An 18,033-nucleotide genomic window follows, 5' to 3' on the forward strand; every position below is an offset into this window, starting at 1 on the left:
ATGTGGCTGTATTATTTACTTGATTTGTGTGTGTTTTATTCTGTCTAACCTACCAAAGCCACTGATGCGGGTTCAGCAAGAGCTGATTGTCATAAACAGCGACTCAGAATGTGACGAGGAGGGAGAAACTAACGCCTGTGACCAATCGGTTCTGTCTAACCTACCAAAGCCACTGATGCGGGTTCAGCAAGAGCTGATTGTCATAAACAGCGACTCAGAAGTCTCAGAATGTGACGAGGAAGGAGAAACTAACGCCTGTGACCAATCGGTCATCATCATGGACACCCAAGTAGAGAAAAGCAAAGGTAACCTAACCTTTCTGTCCTGCAGTTGTTTGTTGATTTATGTAGTATATGCAGAAATGTGTGCATGCGCGTGGTGGGGCATCGACATTACTCAATTGAGGGGGAGACTAAACATGGAAATGCTTGAGAACCACTGCTGTTAAGAAGTGTTTGTTTAGCTTTTCCAGCGCAGGCTCAAAAGGTGGTGGATGAAGACCTGGTCATAACCTTCTCCCAGCGAGCTGACGTTCTGTCCCATGCGCGCTACGACTGTCCTGTTAACCCCTTCCAGTGAGTATTGCATTACTGAGTGCTGCCTCATGCTCTCCAGTGAGTGGACTAAACTCTGGTCCTCTGCATTGATTGATTACTTTATTGTAAACCGCACATGGTACAGTCAGACATTATAAAGGCTAAAAGGATAACGCAATAACGTCCTGGGGACTGGTTTCCATTGCGGTCCCTTATATACACTCACTCACACTCTCTCACAATGAAAATGTTAACTTGGCAGTGACTGCCACCTCCTTTCTATGGGAAAAAAATTGTTTACCTCCCTTTTATTGTGGTCTCCTGAAAGATGGCTTTTCAGCCCTGTATGGAAGAAAGCAGTGATAACACATCCTTTAATGGAATCGTGTCAGAGCACCATGTCGGCATTCTTTAGCTCCTCCTGAGTAGCTGTTTTGTCCATACATTTGTCCTCAGGCCTACAAACGAGAAGATGGTTCCCATTAACAACAACTCCCTCATATGTGAGCAGTGTTACTGTTACATCTGTGACAAACCAGCTTCTCAGGTGGGTGGAATTTCTTTTGCTTCCCCTTCCCGATTCCGAGCATAATATGTGCATCAGTCGATGCTAAGTACCGGTTCGATTCCAGTGTGTAATTTACTGGTCCATTTGGTTCCATTTGTACACTCTGGGTTGAGTGTCCTTGAAATTCAAATATGTGAGAACCACTGATCTAGGAATAAATGCTGAAAAGAATCCATTAATAATTGTTTAAGTACAGCTACAAGTTAGTAAAATAATAATGTAAATAGTACAGTAGAGTATCAACTGAACCATTCAAAATATTACTGTAAGTGAAATACCATGTGATAAATTATATAGTGATAAATTGTGTGGTATCGGATTGGCATAGACTGGCATACTCACCGATGCCCACATTTTGAGCAGCTTTTCCGATACTGGTATCGGAACAACTCTAATTCACGGTTGGTCTCACATTAGCCAGACAATTACGCTACCCTATATTCTTACCCTTCTCTTTTCCTCCTACATCAAAGATTTACAAAACTATTGAGTACTTTTTCATGCCAAGTACATTTTGAATTCCAGACTTTTATTTTGTGTAAACTTGTTTGTATCGATTCTTTTACTTAAAGGTGTGATGTCATGTCACACACCAACGTTATGAATGATACAGTAGGTCACATGGTCTCCCTGTAAACGTTCTGAAACAGGCAGAGCAGAGCGAGCGAGAGGCAGCAGGGCCTCGCACCGACTAGGAAACTGAGGAAGTGGCCTTAACTTAAAATGTATTTTAATTGTAATTCTGCACATATAAAATATATGTACCCAATTGAATAACTTCGTTACATCGATATTGTCCACATGAACTAGTCTGTTCATGCTTATTCATTATAATGGTCAAAATCGATGTGAGAGCACCTTACAGCGCCGTATTTGTCACGGTCAGCGAGCACCACCACCATATGTGTCCGTCTTTAGCTCCCTGCGCACAGCAGCGGGGGTGCTAATCCACCAACCGACCGTACATTACCGACCAACCGACCGTACAGCACCGACCAACCGACCGTACAGTGAAGTACAGTAGAGGCGTGCCGTGACGTCAACAATATTAGCCAAAGAGATGGCCTGATGTATCCTTTTTTTTGCGTGTCATCACAGCTTCAAGTAAATCAGTGAGTACTTCTTCCACCACTGATGCTATGGTTACGGTGAACTCAATCCAGCTGTGTTTTCAGTGTGTATGGTGGACGGTCAGAGAGGCCTGTCACTGCAACAGCCATAGGAGTGACTACTGGAGGGGTCTCAGAAACGCCCCACTCCTGGGGTCCCTGAAAGCCTTTAACATCACCCTGTCGGAGATGGACGCTCACCTCCGAGACGCCGGTCTGTATACCATTGCAGTTCTAGTCACACGTAGGGTTGGGATCCGAAACCGGATCCGACATTGAGGAACAGAAATGGGTTCCATCACATTTGAAACTTTTCCGAAACTGGTTACTTACATCACACTGTTAGAGCTGGTATTTGTCTCCTATACAATTACAATACTAGTGGTTCTCAAACTTAAAAATGTCAAGGACCACCATAACTCTGAGAGGGTTACAAATGGAACAAAATGGGTCCTTTTGGTTCCATTTGTACCCTTTGTTACAGACTTCTGACCGTCAGAGTTAAGTGGGACTCGTTAAAATCCTATAGGATCCCAACCCTAGTACACACGCAAACCCACATCACCATGATTAACCCTTCCATTGTGTTCGGGACATTGTTGACCCATTTTCAAGTTACAATGGACATTTATTGGAACGAGGCTTCATGATATCCTCAGAAACAACTAATTTAACACCGCAAAATTAATTGTCATAATTTTAGTTAATTCTTGGGGTCTGTATAAAAAAGTGACACTTGACAAAGCAGACAAAGGGTGTCTTCTTTTTCACTGTCACACATTAGGTAGTCCCCCCATTTCTAGGCCATTCGCGGATTTTTCTGCCGTCCGCAGAATAACTGTAAAACCTGACATTATATCATTTATTACACCTAGTATAAAAAGATTTGTAGCCTACATGGTGAGGCCACCTCATAGGACTTTGCTTCACAGGGCCCTGGGGGAATAGTTTGACTGACGGATGCTGGATATGGTCCCACTCCTGAATTCCTACATGAAACTGTGTCCTGACATATACAGTAGTTCCTCTATGGTCCTGGCATTGACAATGCTAATGCAGAAGAGAATAAATATTACACCCATACTAGATATCCTCTAAAATGTAATTACAATGTCCATGGTTTGGATGGCAATATAGACTTTGCAACAGAAATTAAATGTTAAAAAATGTAAAGGTGCTATAGGCTCCCAGAGCACCCGAACCTTTTCAAAACCTGTTTTTTTAAGACCCTTATGGTGTATAGTTATGATTTCTTTGTGAAAAGTGTCATCACTAAACCACAGTTTTTCTTTAGCCCAAGGTTTTCGTGCAAAACAAATGCTTGCAATGGATTCAGAATCATGAAAACCCCCTAGTTGGACCCCTCACATTAAACACTACTTAAAGAAGATTATTTGGGGGGTCTTTTTTCCTGTATAGTAAGTGAATGGGTAGGTGCAAGAAATCATTAAAAAGAAACCCCATGGGACATTAGTTGACCACGGCAACAGGAAGAAATCATAAACTAGACACCATAAGTGTCTTAAAAAACAGGTAAAACACGTCGTTTGGGTGCTATGGGAGCCTCTTATCTACCGTACTAATACTTTTTTTTTTTCTTCAGCCGTAAGATTTCATTGTGCTTTATTCCATGGTTTGTGTAGGGGTGATGTTGGAGAGCTTCAAAGCAGAGCTTACACAAAAGTACTTCATGTTCTTGATGGGACAGCCCTCAACAGCACAACATGAGTTCTTCTTTGAGTGAGTATGAAGTGTTCTTTTTGGGTTTTAATGGCAAGTATTGTTTCCTGGAATAACCTGACCAAACGTCCTAGTGGCTTCTTGCCATTGTGGTCCTATATATTCAATTCATCAACATGGCGTAGAAAATTAACAAATAAATAATGCATGTCATGAACAAATAGTACACTATGTACAAAGGAAAAACTGCAGCAGTGAATGACCCTAGCTTTGATGGGAATTTGCATTAACCTCCCCCTGTAGTCTCCTGATTTGTTTTAATTAAAAGATTTTGAAAGAGACCAGTGTTGCACACCCTTTAATCAGGGCATTCCACATTTTGGTAGTAGTAGAATGAGGATTTTCCCATGTTTGTATTAAATTTGGGTCTTGAGTTGTACCCCAGATCCTGGTTGCTCCTTCTAGTGTTGTGGCTGTCACTGTAGAGACACAATCTGTCATCACAATCATTCCCTAGCTTGCATGGGATTAGGGCTGCAACTTATGATTATGTTCTTAGCGAATAGTTAATAAAGAGGCCTGTTTTTCTATTTTCTTGATACATTTTCTGTTATTTTTGAATGATCAACTGAATTGATTAGTTTGATCAAACAGACCTTTTTGTATATATTTTTTAAATCTCCCCCTGCATCGATTTTATTACAATATCATTTTTAAATAATGGATTTGTTTACAGCCATGTCAACTTGTAGCTTTTTGGCGAAGATCGCCGTTTTGAATCCAAATTGGTTATTTGTGTGAATCGAATAACCTGACCAGTGTTGCTAGATATTCTTAACAAATAAGACCTACAAATGCCTTATAAATGAGACCGCCAGGTCATAGGAAGAGATGGATACTATTGTTAGCAGGCAAACTACAGAATGTGAGTACATTAATGATGACCACTGACATATTGTGTATGCTTCTGTGTGAACAGTTTATCTGTATTAGAATCTACATGACTTGAATACAATGTAATGTTGCTTCTGCTTGAGATGATTACAAAACATAACGTATGCCCTATTATGATTTAGCTATTTGAAAATGGCTAATCAACAAGCTATAGCAATACAAGATATAAAATCATGTGTACACCGGTGGCTATGAATGCATGGCATTTATTTGTTTTTGCAGTTACACGTCTGTCTATGAGTGTGTTTGGACCTTCCTGGATAAAGCCGACAGCCAAGAAGACAAGGCAGCTGCTGTCATGAGGCTGGGAGCGGCCAAGAATTTCATGGAACACTCCCAACCAACCCGGCATCAACCCATCAACCCATCTCCTTCGGTGCCGTTGGGATCATCCGGAGACTGCGGACAAGCGCCCCCTATGCTTCCGTGCCCAAATGGGGATTTGACAAGTGCTGGCGGTAGCGGTGTGGACCATGCGTTCAAAGAGTTAAGAGGACATTAAAGTTTCAGAACTGCAATTTTATGAAAGTCAAAGCTTGTAGATAATTGCCCCCTGCATGTCAAGGGGTTCCTGGACATGGAAAGTTGAGAACCACTGCTTTAAAGGCCATCAATTATTGGCTTCAACAAAGTTCATTAGTCATAATCGAGGCAAAAAGTTGAAACGTGACCCTGATTTGAAGTCTTATCACCCAGACGTTGTGATCAGGCCCAAAAGCTCAAAGAATAGGGTTGAACCTGTGATGTCATGCCGTACTTTTTATTTCTGTTTTATCTATTGTATCTATTTTGGTCCTTAAGGTCCACAGAATGAGAGGTCTGCTCTCCCGGTAACATGGTGAAAAAAGGTTATGTCCATTTGTATATTCACTGTCCCATCGACTTCACTATACAGGAAAAGAAGAATATTAGAACAAGAAAATAAATCTGCTTTAAGTAGCATGTGAGGGGTCAAACTACAGGTTCTTCATGATTCTGGATCCACTGCAGGCATTTGTTTTGCATGAAAAACATTCCTTGGGCTAGATTTTGGCCCCACAAAACTGAAAAGTGAGTCATAAAGAAAAGTGAGGAAAAACTGATGACCCATCACTTTTCAGTTTTGTGAGGCAGTTTTTAGCCCAAGGAATGTTTTTCATGCAAAGCAAATCTGTGCAGTGGATCCAGAATCATGAAGAACCCCTAGTTTGACCCCTCACATACTTAAAGAAGCTTCTTTCCTTTTGAAAATACTTTTCTGTGAAGTCGACGTCGCCGTCAATTATCCTGCTTATTACACGGCTACTTAAAGAAATTATTGCATTGACCCAAAAGTAATCTCTCGAGACAGCCTCAGAGTCGCTATGAGACAGACCGATAGGTGTCGCCCTTTCTTTGACAATGGGTTCCCAGATTGACCCAAAAGTAACAACACATGATAGTTGCATTTTTTTTCGCGATGTTTCCGGCAGAGCAGACTTCTCATACTGTGGACCTTAGTGACCAAACTAATGGATTAAACGGAAATAAAAAGTACGGCATGACATCGCAGGTCATCTCACATTTTGGGTGACTGGGTCTCCGGCTACAACCTGAGCCTACCGACACCTACTGTACAGCAGGTCCACGTACAGTCTTTGTGACATTTATTTTATAGTTGATGTAATTATCTTGTCTCCTTCCCTGTGTGCAGGATGTCCATCTCTCCCTGTCCCAAGGCTAGTGTGACAACAGCCCAAGCCTTGCTGTTAGAAAGGTAGGCCCTCCCAGAAACCTTTCTCAGCCTAGCATTTCCAAGCTAAAGCCCAGGGCTTGTATTCTGTCGACCTATGATTTGTACTTATATATTTTTTATTAACCTTTCGCTAAGCTCCCTTATTATTAGTAGCTCTAAAGTGATAGATTTGATTACAATAAATTTGCCCCATTGATTCCGTATATCCGGAATCAATGGGGGTCATTTACTATAATAATAAAAATAAAAAAAATCTTAGGAATGCGACAAAAACCCAAAAATATTATTGAACTCAAGTCTCCATGGCATGAGTAATCAATAGAAAAAGTCATTTTGGGGTTGAACTACTCCTTTAACCTCTATGGAAGTGTTGCCACTCCGACAATAAGAACTCAAGTCACTGTCGGAGTGGCGACATGTCGGAATGGAGAGAGCCCCCCCATTGGTTTCCAAGCCTCGTAAACCAGACTCTTCCTGCCTCGAACAGAAGATGGGAGGAGTCAGTTTACTAGGCTATTGGTTTCCACCCTACAGAGACGATAATGACCTGACTGGGACGACGGCCTAAAACAAAGATTTTCAGTCGTGACATTCGTGACATGCTTTGGTCCCTAGTAGAGTGTGACAATGCCCAGGCCAACACACAACCTTTGATCTTAGTTCTTCTGATGATGTATTTGTCGTTAATGTTCTTGTCTTTTGTGTGTTGTCTTATTGTGCTTTCCCAGGGTACTAAGGTCATTCCAGCGACAGATGGTCCTGGCAGACTTTAGCCCAGAATTCACTGAGAAGCTGCAGGAGTTCTACATTCTACACATCCCTGATTTACCTGGACTGGAGAGGTGGAGGTGGGTTCGTTATGCCGCTTTCCTGCCAAAATGATATGCATTTGATATATATATTCGCTCTAAAAATAAAATATAATTATATAGTATAGTTTATTTTTTTGTGCAGACCTACAAGCTCACAGCTCAAGTGTTTACATTATTGTAACGCTATATTAACACTTTTTTCCGGGGACCCTCTGGGACCCCCTCAAGGACCCCTGGGTGCCCCCGGACCCCACTTAAAGAAGCTGCATTTATTAAAAAAAAAAAAGAGTGGCATTCCTAAACTCTGTCCTCACAAGTCTATTAATACATTTGTGTGCTTGCTGTAGGATGCTTGCGCGTCCTTGGAACGACGCGCACCTTGTGTCTGTTCTGAGGGGGCAGAATGGATTCAGGAAGATTGTGGAACCCTTGCATGTGATCCTCCTGCGAGTGCAGTACCTGCAGAACCAGCACAGGTATACAGTAGGCCTTTTTCTAGAGCGCTGCCGTGTAGCTGCAGTTTCGCCATGCGTACGCGGTGCTACTTGACACCACAGTTGCCGTGCTGAGAAATGGGTCTATACACGATGGATACTTGTTGAGAAATAAACCCAGACAGGATAGTTGGATCCCGACGAGGTGGGGTCTAATCATCCTGAAGGGGTTTATTTGTGAACAATGACGTCAATTATCCTGCTTATTAACGGCTGCTTAACTCATCTACTGCTTAGAAAAAAAAAAAAAAAAAACTGGACCCCATTAAATCTAGTAAACATGATTTCAATCGCGATTTTGCATGTTCCACCCCCATACAACCCCATCTTTTATACAGGGCAGCCATCTTTGTTTACATTACATGTAAAACATGTGGCTATTACAATGGCTATTATCTAAAAAATGCCTGAACGGATTTCCAATCAGATTATTTAGTTGTGAACAGCCTGCACAAACATGGTGCATGATCTGTGCATGGGCGTGCATGATCTGTGCACTATAAATTACATGGAAGTCTATGGAGACTTCTGGCAGGATATCCTGAAAAAATGGGTTAAAGAAATTATTACATTGACCCAAAAGTAACAACAAATGATAAAGTTGCATATTTAAGCAATAACAATCATTCTTCCATAAATGTATAGACTCCTCCCTGCTAGGGCCTTGACTGTATTACTATGCATTTAGGGACATTTACCAAGGCAGACTGTATTACTATGCATATAGGGACATTTACCAAGGCAGACTGTATTACTATGTATATAGGGACATTTACCAAGGCAGACTATTACTATGCATATAGGGACATTTACCAAGGCAGACTGTATTACTATGCATATAGGGACATTTACCAAGGCAGACTGTATTACTATGTTACATGTATATAGGGACATTTACCAAGGCAGACTGTATTACTATGCATATAGGGACATTTACCAAGGCAGACTGTATTACTATGTTACATGTGTGTATATAGGGACATTTACCAAGGCAGACTGTATTACTATGCATATAGGGACATTTACCAAGGCAGACTGTATTACTATGCATATAGGGACATTTACCAAGGCAGACTGTATTACTATGTATATAGGGACATTTACCAAGGCAGACTGAAAGTGAAGACTGGCCAATCACAGCGCGTCTTCACCGGACGTGTGACTCTTGAAGTCAAAGACTTTTCCTGCCATGTTGCTTGTGGCTACACTGATGCCCCAAAATGTGCTGCTATAACCTTATCTGTGTGAAGTTAATCTGTGTTACAGCTGTTGCATGTCCTCGTGTCTGATAATGCTGAATGCCTGTGTAACAGTTGTTGTACACATGTCCTCAGGTATCGGGACTTGTGTTGCTACCTGACAGGCGTGTTGACAGGCGTGTTGTGTCGTGGATCACATGAATCCCAGGACGTGATGACAAGGTTTTTACACATCTAATTTAAAACCATTTAGGCCTAGGATTATTGACTGCTTTAACTATTGATTCTATAAGTGTCTTTTGAATCCTTCTAAGACTTTTTGAAAAACGTATGTTTCTATGTCGGCAATCTGGCCAGCCATCGTCAAAGAAAAGGTCCTTTTCACTTAACTGGAGCTCAGTTAGCCTGTTCTTGAGAGACTACTATGTCAGTGGTTCTCAAACCTTTTCATGTGAAGGACCCCCACAATGATATTTATTTGGCAACGGACCCCCATCTCAAAATATCTAGTTCCAGGGACCACCCAGAAGCAAAATTTGAGTTACAAACGTTCGCTTTGAAAATACATATTTTCAAAGATTTGCACACATTTTCACGACTTTTTCAAAAATAGCAGATCTACAAGCTCGCAGCGCTGCAATCGGTGCCGCGCTATGAGCTTGTATATCTGCTATTTTTCACTGGTTAAAGCATTCAATAATTTTAGGCCTAAATGGGTTAAAACCATTAAATGGTTTTAAAATCTGATTTTTATCTGAGGGCAGAGGGTAACGGGCCCTAGGGTGTCCACACACGCTAACCTGATGACGGCAAAGGTTGAAAATCGCTGAAAAACTGTGGTTGAATAGGCGTGTACACTGTATCGGGTCGAGTTTTACTGAGGCGTCAGAAGTTTCAACCTTCGATTAGCAGAGGGGGGAGGGGGGTAAGAGTTCATCTGTCTCCTTGTCAGATTCCTTCCTAACGTTTTGTTACCCATGCACCTGCTTGAGAGGAACTGGGTGTGAAAGCCTTCTCTTAAGTAAATTAACACCCTACCTGATCATACCACAAAGTTTAGATATGGAGAAATTAGGTTTCTGCCCAATAGCAACGACATGTACAATATAGTTTATCTGGGGATGAACGAATGTAAAAAACAAAACACAAACCGAGATTCATTAGATGGTTTGATACGTTGGCCAGACCATGCTGGCTACTAAAAAATACTTAATTGTTTAGAATTTTGAGTTTTATTTCACAGATTTTAGAATAGACCATATCAATTAAAGCCACTCTGGGCACTGGTGTCTGACAGAAGATTTAAACGTCCGATGTTTACTGGTGCTCGATTCCTTGAGAGTTTGATGCTTGATCGACAGAAAAAAAGTCTGTTGATTTCATTTTTTCTCCTGATTTGTCTCATTGAAAAAAGTCATTTTAGTATTATGACAATCTTGGGAAGATTGAAGACAGGGTCCAATATTCAGTTCAGTGACCATGAGGCTAAATCATTCAGAAGCTGTGTTCACTTTTCCATTGGAAATAATAGACCACCTACTTCACGCAGATACGGAAAGTAAGAATCTGTCTTTGTTTGTGCAGATTACAGGAGGTGGCAGACCTCCTCCCGTTGTACACATGCTTGACTGGTGACTTTTCGGGGGCGATGAACCAGTTTGTCGGGACTTCGCAGAAATGCCCCATCGACCGCCTCTCGCCGTTCTTCTTCCGGCTGTACCTGAAGATCCTGGAGACCGGCACCGCACCCGTGCTGACCGATGAGCTGCCCACACAGGCCACGCTGACCGCTGCCAAGTGGGAGAGAATCGAAGGTCAGACTCTTAAAGAAACTTAAGTAATCAAAAAAACATGCACCGCCGCATTAATGGAATGTATTTTCAAGCTAAATGGACCTATACCTTAATGGTTCTCAACCTTTTTTTAATATGCATTTAGTCGTGGACCCCCATCGTTGATTGAATACTTTATTAACAGTTTGCAGAAAGTACAGATGTATAATACTGCTAAAAGGTTGACACAAAAATCCATTGTGGTCCTGTGTATTCTATTTATCATGCTCCTAGTTGGTATTGATTATTTCTAGTATTGTAGATCTACAGAAAAACGGTGGTGGGTTAATTTCTTATGGCAAGCTAGAAGACTAGGTTAATTTGCAGATTGAACACCAGAATATGTTGTGCCAGGGACCCCCATATAGGATTTGATGTTAAAATGTTTCAAAGAAGCCAGTATGTCTTCTATGAAATCATGTTAGGCAGTGAAAATAGCCTGTCAAAAGCTCTATGTGTTATAGGCTATTTTTGTTATATTAAGATTGGAGAGTTTGAAGTGGTCAAACTAGCGATATGTTCAGAAGCATCTTCCATAAGATCTAATTGTCTGGGTTATTTCTTATAAAATATGTTCAGGAGCATCTTGCATAATAATATCTAATAGTCTGGGTTATTTTACAATAAATGCGAGAAGTCTCTGTGTGTATGTAATCCGTGTATCTCGAGAACCGTTCGTCCCACCGGCTTCAAATTTGGCACGCGCGTTCCCCGCCACTGCAGGGAGTGCCCGGCCTCGACCCGACCCGATATGCGATTTTCCAGAACCGGCGCGAAAGGTTCGGATTCTCCGTATGCGCTGATGTCTGCTAGGCAATAACCGAACAGGCCGGTCCCCGGCTAGACGATTGGCCACCCGAAGGGCAGAGATCTCCATATATTGGCATAAAAGGGACACAGACAGATAGAGATATCCATATATGGGCATAAAATGGACACCGACAGATATCTCCATATATGGGCATGATACCTCCATATATGGGCATAAATGGACACAGGGTTAGGTCAAAACGGGTCCTATGACAACAGGTATAATGGGGTTTGCATTAAAGGGTGGGGCATTTGTCCCCTATTTACATCGTTCCCAAGTAGGCCGGCACCCGACTAGACGCTCGGCTGCCCGAAGGGCAGAGATCTCCATGTATGGGCATAACATGGACACAGACAGATATCTCCATATATGGGCATAAATGGACACAGGCAAACGGATGGTCAAAACAGGTCGTATGACAACAGGTATAATGGGGTTTGCATTAAAGGGTGGGGCATTCATTCCCTATTTACATCGTTCCCGAGTAGGCCAGTCCTCGACTAGACGCTTGGCTGCCCGTCAGGCAGATACAGGGATCTCCAAATATGAGCATAAAATGGACGCAGACAGACAGATATCTCCATATATGGACAAAGGCAAACAGATGGTCAAAACGGGTCCTATGGCAACAGGTATAATGGGGTTTGCATTAAAGGGCGGGGCATTCATTCCCTATTTACATCGTTCCCGAGTTGGCCAGGTCGCCGACTCGGCGGCTGAGCTTCTAGTTTCATATGAAAGCAGAGGTTTTAAACCTCAATCTTTGATTTCTTCACCTGTTGGCATTTGAAGTTTTTCAGAAACCTTCAGTCAGGATTTAGGTGTTTTTAGAATCAGCCTCGGGTCTAAATGTGTTAATCAATGAGGACCCCTGGAGGGGTCCCCAGACCCCACTTTGAGAAGCACACTGATCTACATCACTCTTCCCCAGGTGCAGTGCCGCAGCCTCACAGCCGCTTGGTGGCATTTTCCCTCTGTGTGATGAAAATCCAAATGGACATCTACAGTCATGTGAGTCTATTAACATCTCAAATGTATATAACACTTTATGTGGACTAGAACATGACAAAGGATCTACTTTCATTAAGAAAAACGTTAAAAGGCAAAGACTTAAGGAATTAAATCAACAAGATCTGACAATGTAATACATGTACAGATTAACCTGGCATCTGTAATGCCAGGTTCATGCTATCTCGGATTCGATTTTAATCTTGGAAGCTAGGCAAGCCTTTACGGCATCTATAATACGTTGCAGAGACAAACTAACTCTTGAGGTCCATTGTCTTCATGGGTATATTAATGGTTGAATGAAGCCTTTGTTTTTGGCTTTTTCTGCCTTTATTGATATTGAACAGTTAGTCTTGAAAAGTGGGGAGATGGGGAGTGACACGCAGCAAAGGTCTTGGCATTAGCAGCCTGAGATCCTGGACCACTACACTAGCTGCCCAGGCCATCATGAGATTAATATATTCCATGATAAATGGCATTATTGTTACAGGTGTATAATCATTCTGGACCACTACACTAGCTGCCCAGGCCATCATGAGATTAATATATTCCATGATAAATGGCATTATTGTTACAGGTGTATAATCATTCTGGACCACTACACTAGCTGCCCAGGCCATCATGAGATTAATATATTCCATGATAAATGGCATTATTGTTACAGGTGTATAATCATTCTGGACCACTACACTAGCTGCCCAGGCCATCATGAGATTAACTCAGTTACTGCCAATTAAATATGCCTTCTTTGGGATCTCCCTGCCATAAATCTCCATAGACTTCCATGTAATTTATAGTGCACAGATCATGCACGCCCATGCACAGATCATGCACCATGTTTGTGCAGGCTGTTCACAGCTTTCAAACAAAAAAATCTGATTGGAAATCCGTTCAGGCATTCTTGAGAAAATAGCCATTATGTTTTACATGTTATGTAAGCAAAGATGGCTGCCCTGTATGAAAGATGGGGTTGTATGGGGGGTGGAACATGCAAAATCGCGATTGAAATCATGTTTACTAGATTTAATGGGGTAAAAAAAAAAAAAAGTCGATTAAAGTCGTTTGGCAGGGAAGTCCATAGTGAGGTAGTTGATCTGAAAGTCGTTTGGCACTAAGTGAGTTAATATATTCCATGATAAATGGCATTATTGTTACAGGTGTGTAATCTTGCTGCTAATGTGGTGTTTGTTTTTAATCCTCCAGTCTGGGTGTTGGGAGGCTCTACTCAGCATGGTAAACACACCTACCCCTCTGGAGAAACCCAGCCCTCAGTATCTAGAGGTATGTCCATCCCTTTGAACACTAGAATGACTTAAACACTAACTATTTGTAGTGGATTGGTTGGTTTAATCAGAAAAGATTTGATTCAATTGATCCCCAGAAAGGATTTATGATTCAATTGATGTATACAAAAATGTTTAGCTATGTTTGATTAATTAACCAGCCCCACATTAAATTACGCATACTTATTATATTTTATAATTATATTGTCTTTTTTTTTTTTTCACTTCCTGGTGTTTAGGATGCAAGGATCATTGCCAGGACGGAATTGAAGAAGTCGTCACACATGGAGAACTTCTGCCTCCCAGTGTCCCTTGTTGTATGTAAAAAATATACACTTTGTTTTGACCTCCTGTTTTTAACTTCTTTAGAAAAGAATGCTTAGTTTAAACATAATTATTATGGTTAGGATGCGCTGTAGCTGGTTGTGGTTGGTACAAAGCTGGATGCACCACAGTGGATTTGAACCCACACCCTCTGTGTTGGTGGGCACTGGGCAGTGAACTTTACCACTGGACCACCTGATAGCCCTTGTTTTCCTAAATCTGGTTTGGAAATGAAATAATTTTTATTAGTGCTAATCTAAATCCTAGGAGTTGGGAATGAGTCTCATGCCATAATGCAGAGTGTGTTTGCGTTAACAGGAGTATCCACAGCAGGGCTTGTTGCTGTTGATGAGTGAAGCTCTGGCTATGCGTATCGCCCACGGTGGTCTGGAGCCAGCAGTCCCTGTAGTCAACACCTATAAGGTAGCTTACTGCACAGGTTATCTACCTTCTCAGGCTGGTGACCTTCAAAATAATTCCAGGTTCCAGGGGGTCCCCAGCTAAAATACTTAACTTGGCGATACATATCAATTCGGGGGTCCTTGGCACAAAGGTTTGAGTAGCTATAATGACCATGGATATTATCGTTTATCGTGATAAAAAACGGTCACGATAATCGTATCGTGGAGATTTAATTTATCGTGATATCGTCCTCTGTCATGCACTGGGAACAATTCACCCTTTGTCAAGTCCCGCCAGTTGTCCCGCCCCTCTTCACACCTGTGTCTTGAGCCGCGTCTCAAGTCCTTAAATAATTCCTATTTCCTTCACTTGTTTCCTATTTCCTTGTCTGTTAGTCCCACCCACTGGGAGTTGGGAGTTGGCCTATCACCTGTGATGTTGTCATCAGAAATGGCCAATGGGTCGTCTACTCTTCTCTATTTCCTTAATGGGAGGGATAATATACAAGCAAGGAAATAGGAAATAGGATTGATTTAAGGAGTTGGGACGCGGCTGTGGGACACTCCATCCACTACCATTTTAATTCAGTTGCTTCATCACCATCAGCCGAGCGTCTAGTCGGGTGCCGGCCTACTTGGGAACGATGTAAATAGGGGACAAATGCCCCACCCTTTAATGCAAACCCCATTATACCTGTTGTCATAGGACCCGTTTTGACCTAACCCTGTGTCCATTTATGCCCATATATGGAGGTATCATGCCCATATATGGAGATATTCTGTGTGTTCAATTCTAATTTCAAACTTGGTTTCAGTAAAATGGAGCTGCTCAGTGGCAGTATAGTGACTCGGCATGTTTTTAAACTTTTTTATTTCTCCAAAACATTATGTTTTAGCAAATTCGACATAAAAAAGGTGGAACCAGGGCGGGACAAGGCAGATAGAGCCTGCTGGTTGGTCAGTCAGGGACCAACCAGAAGGCTAACAAAGGGTGAATTGACCTTTTTGTTTGCCGAGCTGCATATCCGGTACCACTTAAACCCTCTTTAGTCACAATAATCGTGACATAACATTTTCATATTGTCCCATCCCTACTCCCACCCTTGCAGGACAACGAGTGGGCCTTCCACTGGCTGTGTGACAGTCTGATGCTCAGCAACTCTTGCATCTACCAGTCCTTCATGAAGAGGCTGCTGCAGGAACTGCTCAGCACCCCCACACCTGCAGGTACGTTCTCATAGATCAGTGGTTCTCAACCTGTGGGTCGGAAATTATTTTGGGGGGGTCCCCAGATGTTTAGCTAAATTATTTTAGAGGCAGAAATTGTGAAAATAGCCGATCTACATGCTCACAACGCCTCGCAATTTTCACAATGGAATAGATCGAGTCAAACTAAATGTAATGCCATCTCCTACAATAGCAAGTGCTTGTGCAGGGTGGAGGGGTCCCCAGTCCAAATATGATTATTTTGGGGGTCGCGGCCTGAAAAGGTTGAGAACCACTGTCATAGATGCAGGCAGCATGGTATATATTTAATAATTGTATCAAACACGCCCCCTTCCTATACAAACCTATTGTAATTTCAATCTCTATTTTAACCATGTTGGATTCATTGAAAACACCCATCCTTGGTTCTGTTGACTGACACTAATTTGATATTTTAATGCATGAGGAGGCAGTGTTTTTTATTATGTTTTTGGAAAAACACTGACTGCCCCCTCACATTTTAGAAGGACGGTATGAGTCACCAGAACCAAGGACGATGAATCCATCATGGTTAAAATGGAGTTTGAAGTTACAATGGGTTTGTATAGGAAGATATTAACCCATTGATAAAAATATATATACAAGTACTGAATCGATCAATTAAAAACAGTCTGGGGTGCTCGCAAAAGCCTGAGTAGACGTTAAAATGACCCTAAACATGAAATATATAATGTATACTTGAAATATAATATTATATAGTAACCGTGCTGTGATATTGCTCTCTTCAGGCCTCATCCTGAGTTTCTATCGTCCATCACTGTCAAGTTCCAACATGACTCTCTGGTAAGCGAGTGCATCCATTATAGTCCAGCAGCAGTTTTTTTTTTTTTTTGGGCTAAAATTGTATTTTCATTAGTGAAAGACATTGTCTATACATACTGTACTTTCATGAAACCACCAGCTGTCAGCATTGAGCTTTTTAATATGGGATATGTGATCATACATCTATTACCTGTCCAGTGGTGCCTGCTGTCATCTCAGATGCATCTACAAGCTCACCACCATGGGAGGCTTAATTTCATTAAGCGTCCCACGAAGCTTGGCCAAAGTGTGGGACATGCATGCGTGCAAACAGACAAAGCCAGATGTAGGAGCTGTTGGCAGTTGGCACCACTCAAAAATAATTGCCCAATAGTAAATGGTAAATTTGTATTCAGTAGCGCTTTATTCCAAAGAGCTTTACATTGTGCATTCCATTCATACACTGATGGCGGAGGAAACCATGCAAGGCACCAATGAGCACATCAGGAGCAGTTAGGGGTTCAGCATCTTGCGCAAGGACACTTCCACACTAACTGGGGGAGCCCGGGATCGAACTGGGAACCTTGTGGTTGTCCATCTGGCCACTCTACCCCTGAGCCACTGCCGCCCCAACGCTGACAGCTGGTCTGGTGGTTTCATGAATGTATGTGGCCTATATAGACAATATCTTTCACCAATTTAAAAAAAGACTCTACCACATTTCCCACCCCAGCGGCTGACGGACTATTACACATCTCACTGCTACCTGTGTGCACGGTGTATCCCATTAATTGGGTGGTGGGTGTGTGTCAAATGCAGAGGCAGCCAACCCTGATTACATTTGATTCCTGTTATACTTGTATGACATGGCTTACGATAGGTATATGTGCTGAGATGACTGTTTTTCGTCCATAGAGGGATGATTGGTTCATTTGTCCCTGGAAGTGTGGGTCTCTGATGGTACAGCGAGTCACTCATCACCTAGCCTGTTCACGGTGGCCTGTTCAAGAAAAGCTTCACCCGCATCGTACCCCAAGTCTCCTGTGGAATGGCACGCATGGTTAAATATTTTGCACTTTTAAATGTTTGTGATACACTGTTGTTGGTAGATTGTTACATTTTTAATTTTATACATGTTTAATAAATGAATCCAAGCTCAAAAGGTGATTGATTTTGACTGACAATTTTGCAGTATTTACGCTGTTGCATACATACCACTAAATGGGAGACTTCAAATCAAAGCTGTCAGAGCAGACCTGGTGTAGTACATGGTGATAAAAGTATTAACAATTAATCGCTAA

General features: G+C 41.9%; 2 protein-coding genes across 2 annotated transcripts in view; both read left to right on the forward strand.

The window, feature by feature from the left end:
• Window positions 1-18,033, forward strand: part of LOC308296273 (RNA-binding protein Musashi homolog 1-like) — a gene marked incomplete at both ends in the record, with an annotated part of 340,664 nt that overhangs the window by 59,721 nt on the left and 262,910 nt on the right. The gene's annotated exons all lie outside the window — the stretch shown is intronic.
• On the forward strand, window positions 65-16,778 carry LOC308295447 (uncharacterized protein; the record flags this gene model as incomplete). Its single annotated transcript, XM_080738499.1, has 16 exons — window positions 65-305; window positions 464-575; window positions 993-1,083; window positions 2,280-2,427; window positions 3,857-3,953; window positions 5,070-5,333; window positions 6,520-6,582; window positions 7,290-7,409; window positions 7,721-7,849; window positions 9,202-9,288; window positions 10,651-10,880; window positions 12,641-12,720; window positions 13,921-13,998; window positions 14,643-14,747; window positions 15,835-15,952; window positions 16,720-16,778. The coding sequence occupies 16 exons, from the start codon at window positions 65-67 to the stop codon at window positions 16,776-16,778; spliced, it is 2,022 nt and encodes a 673-aa protein (XP_080594625.1).

The sequence above is a fragment of the Nannobrachium achirus genome (genome assembly GCF_963921795.1).
Source record: "Nannobrachium achirus genome assembly, chromosome: 12".
NCBI classification, from domain to species: domain Eukaryota; kingdom Metazoa; phylum Chordata; class Actinopteri; order Myctophiformes; family Myctophidae; genus Nannobrachium; species Nannobrachium achirus.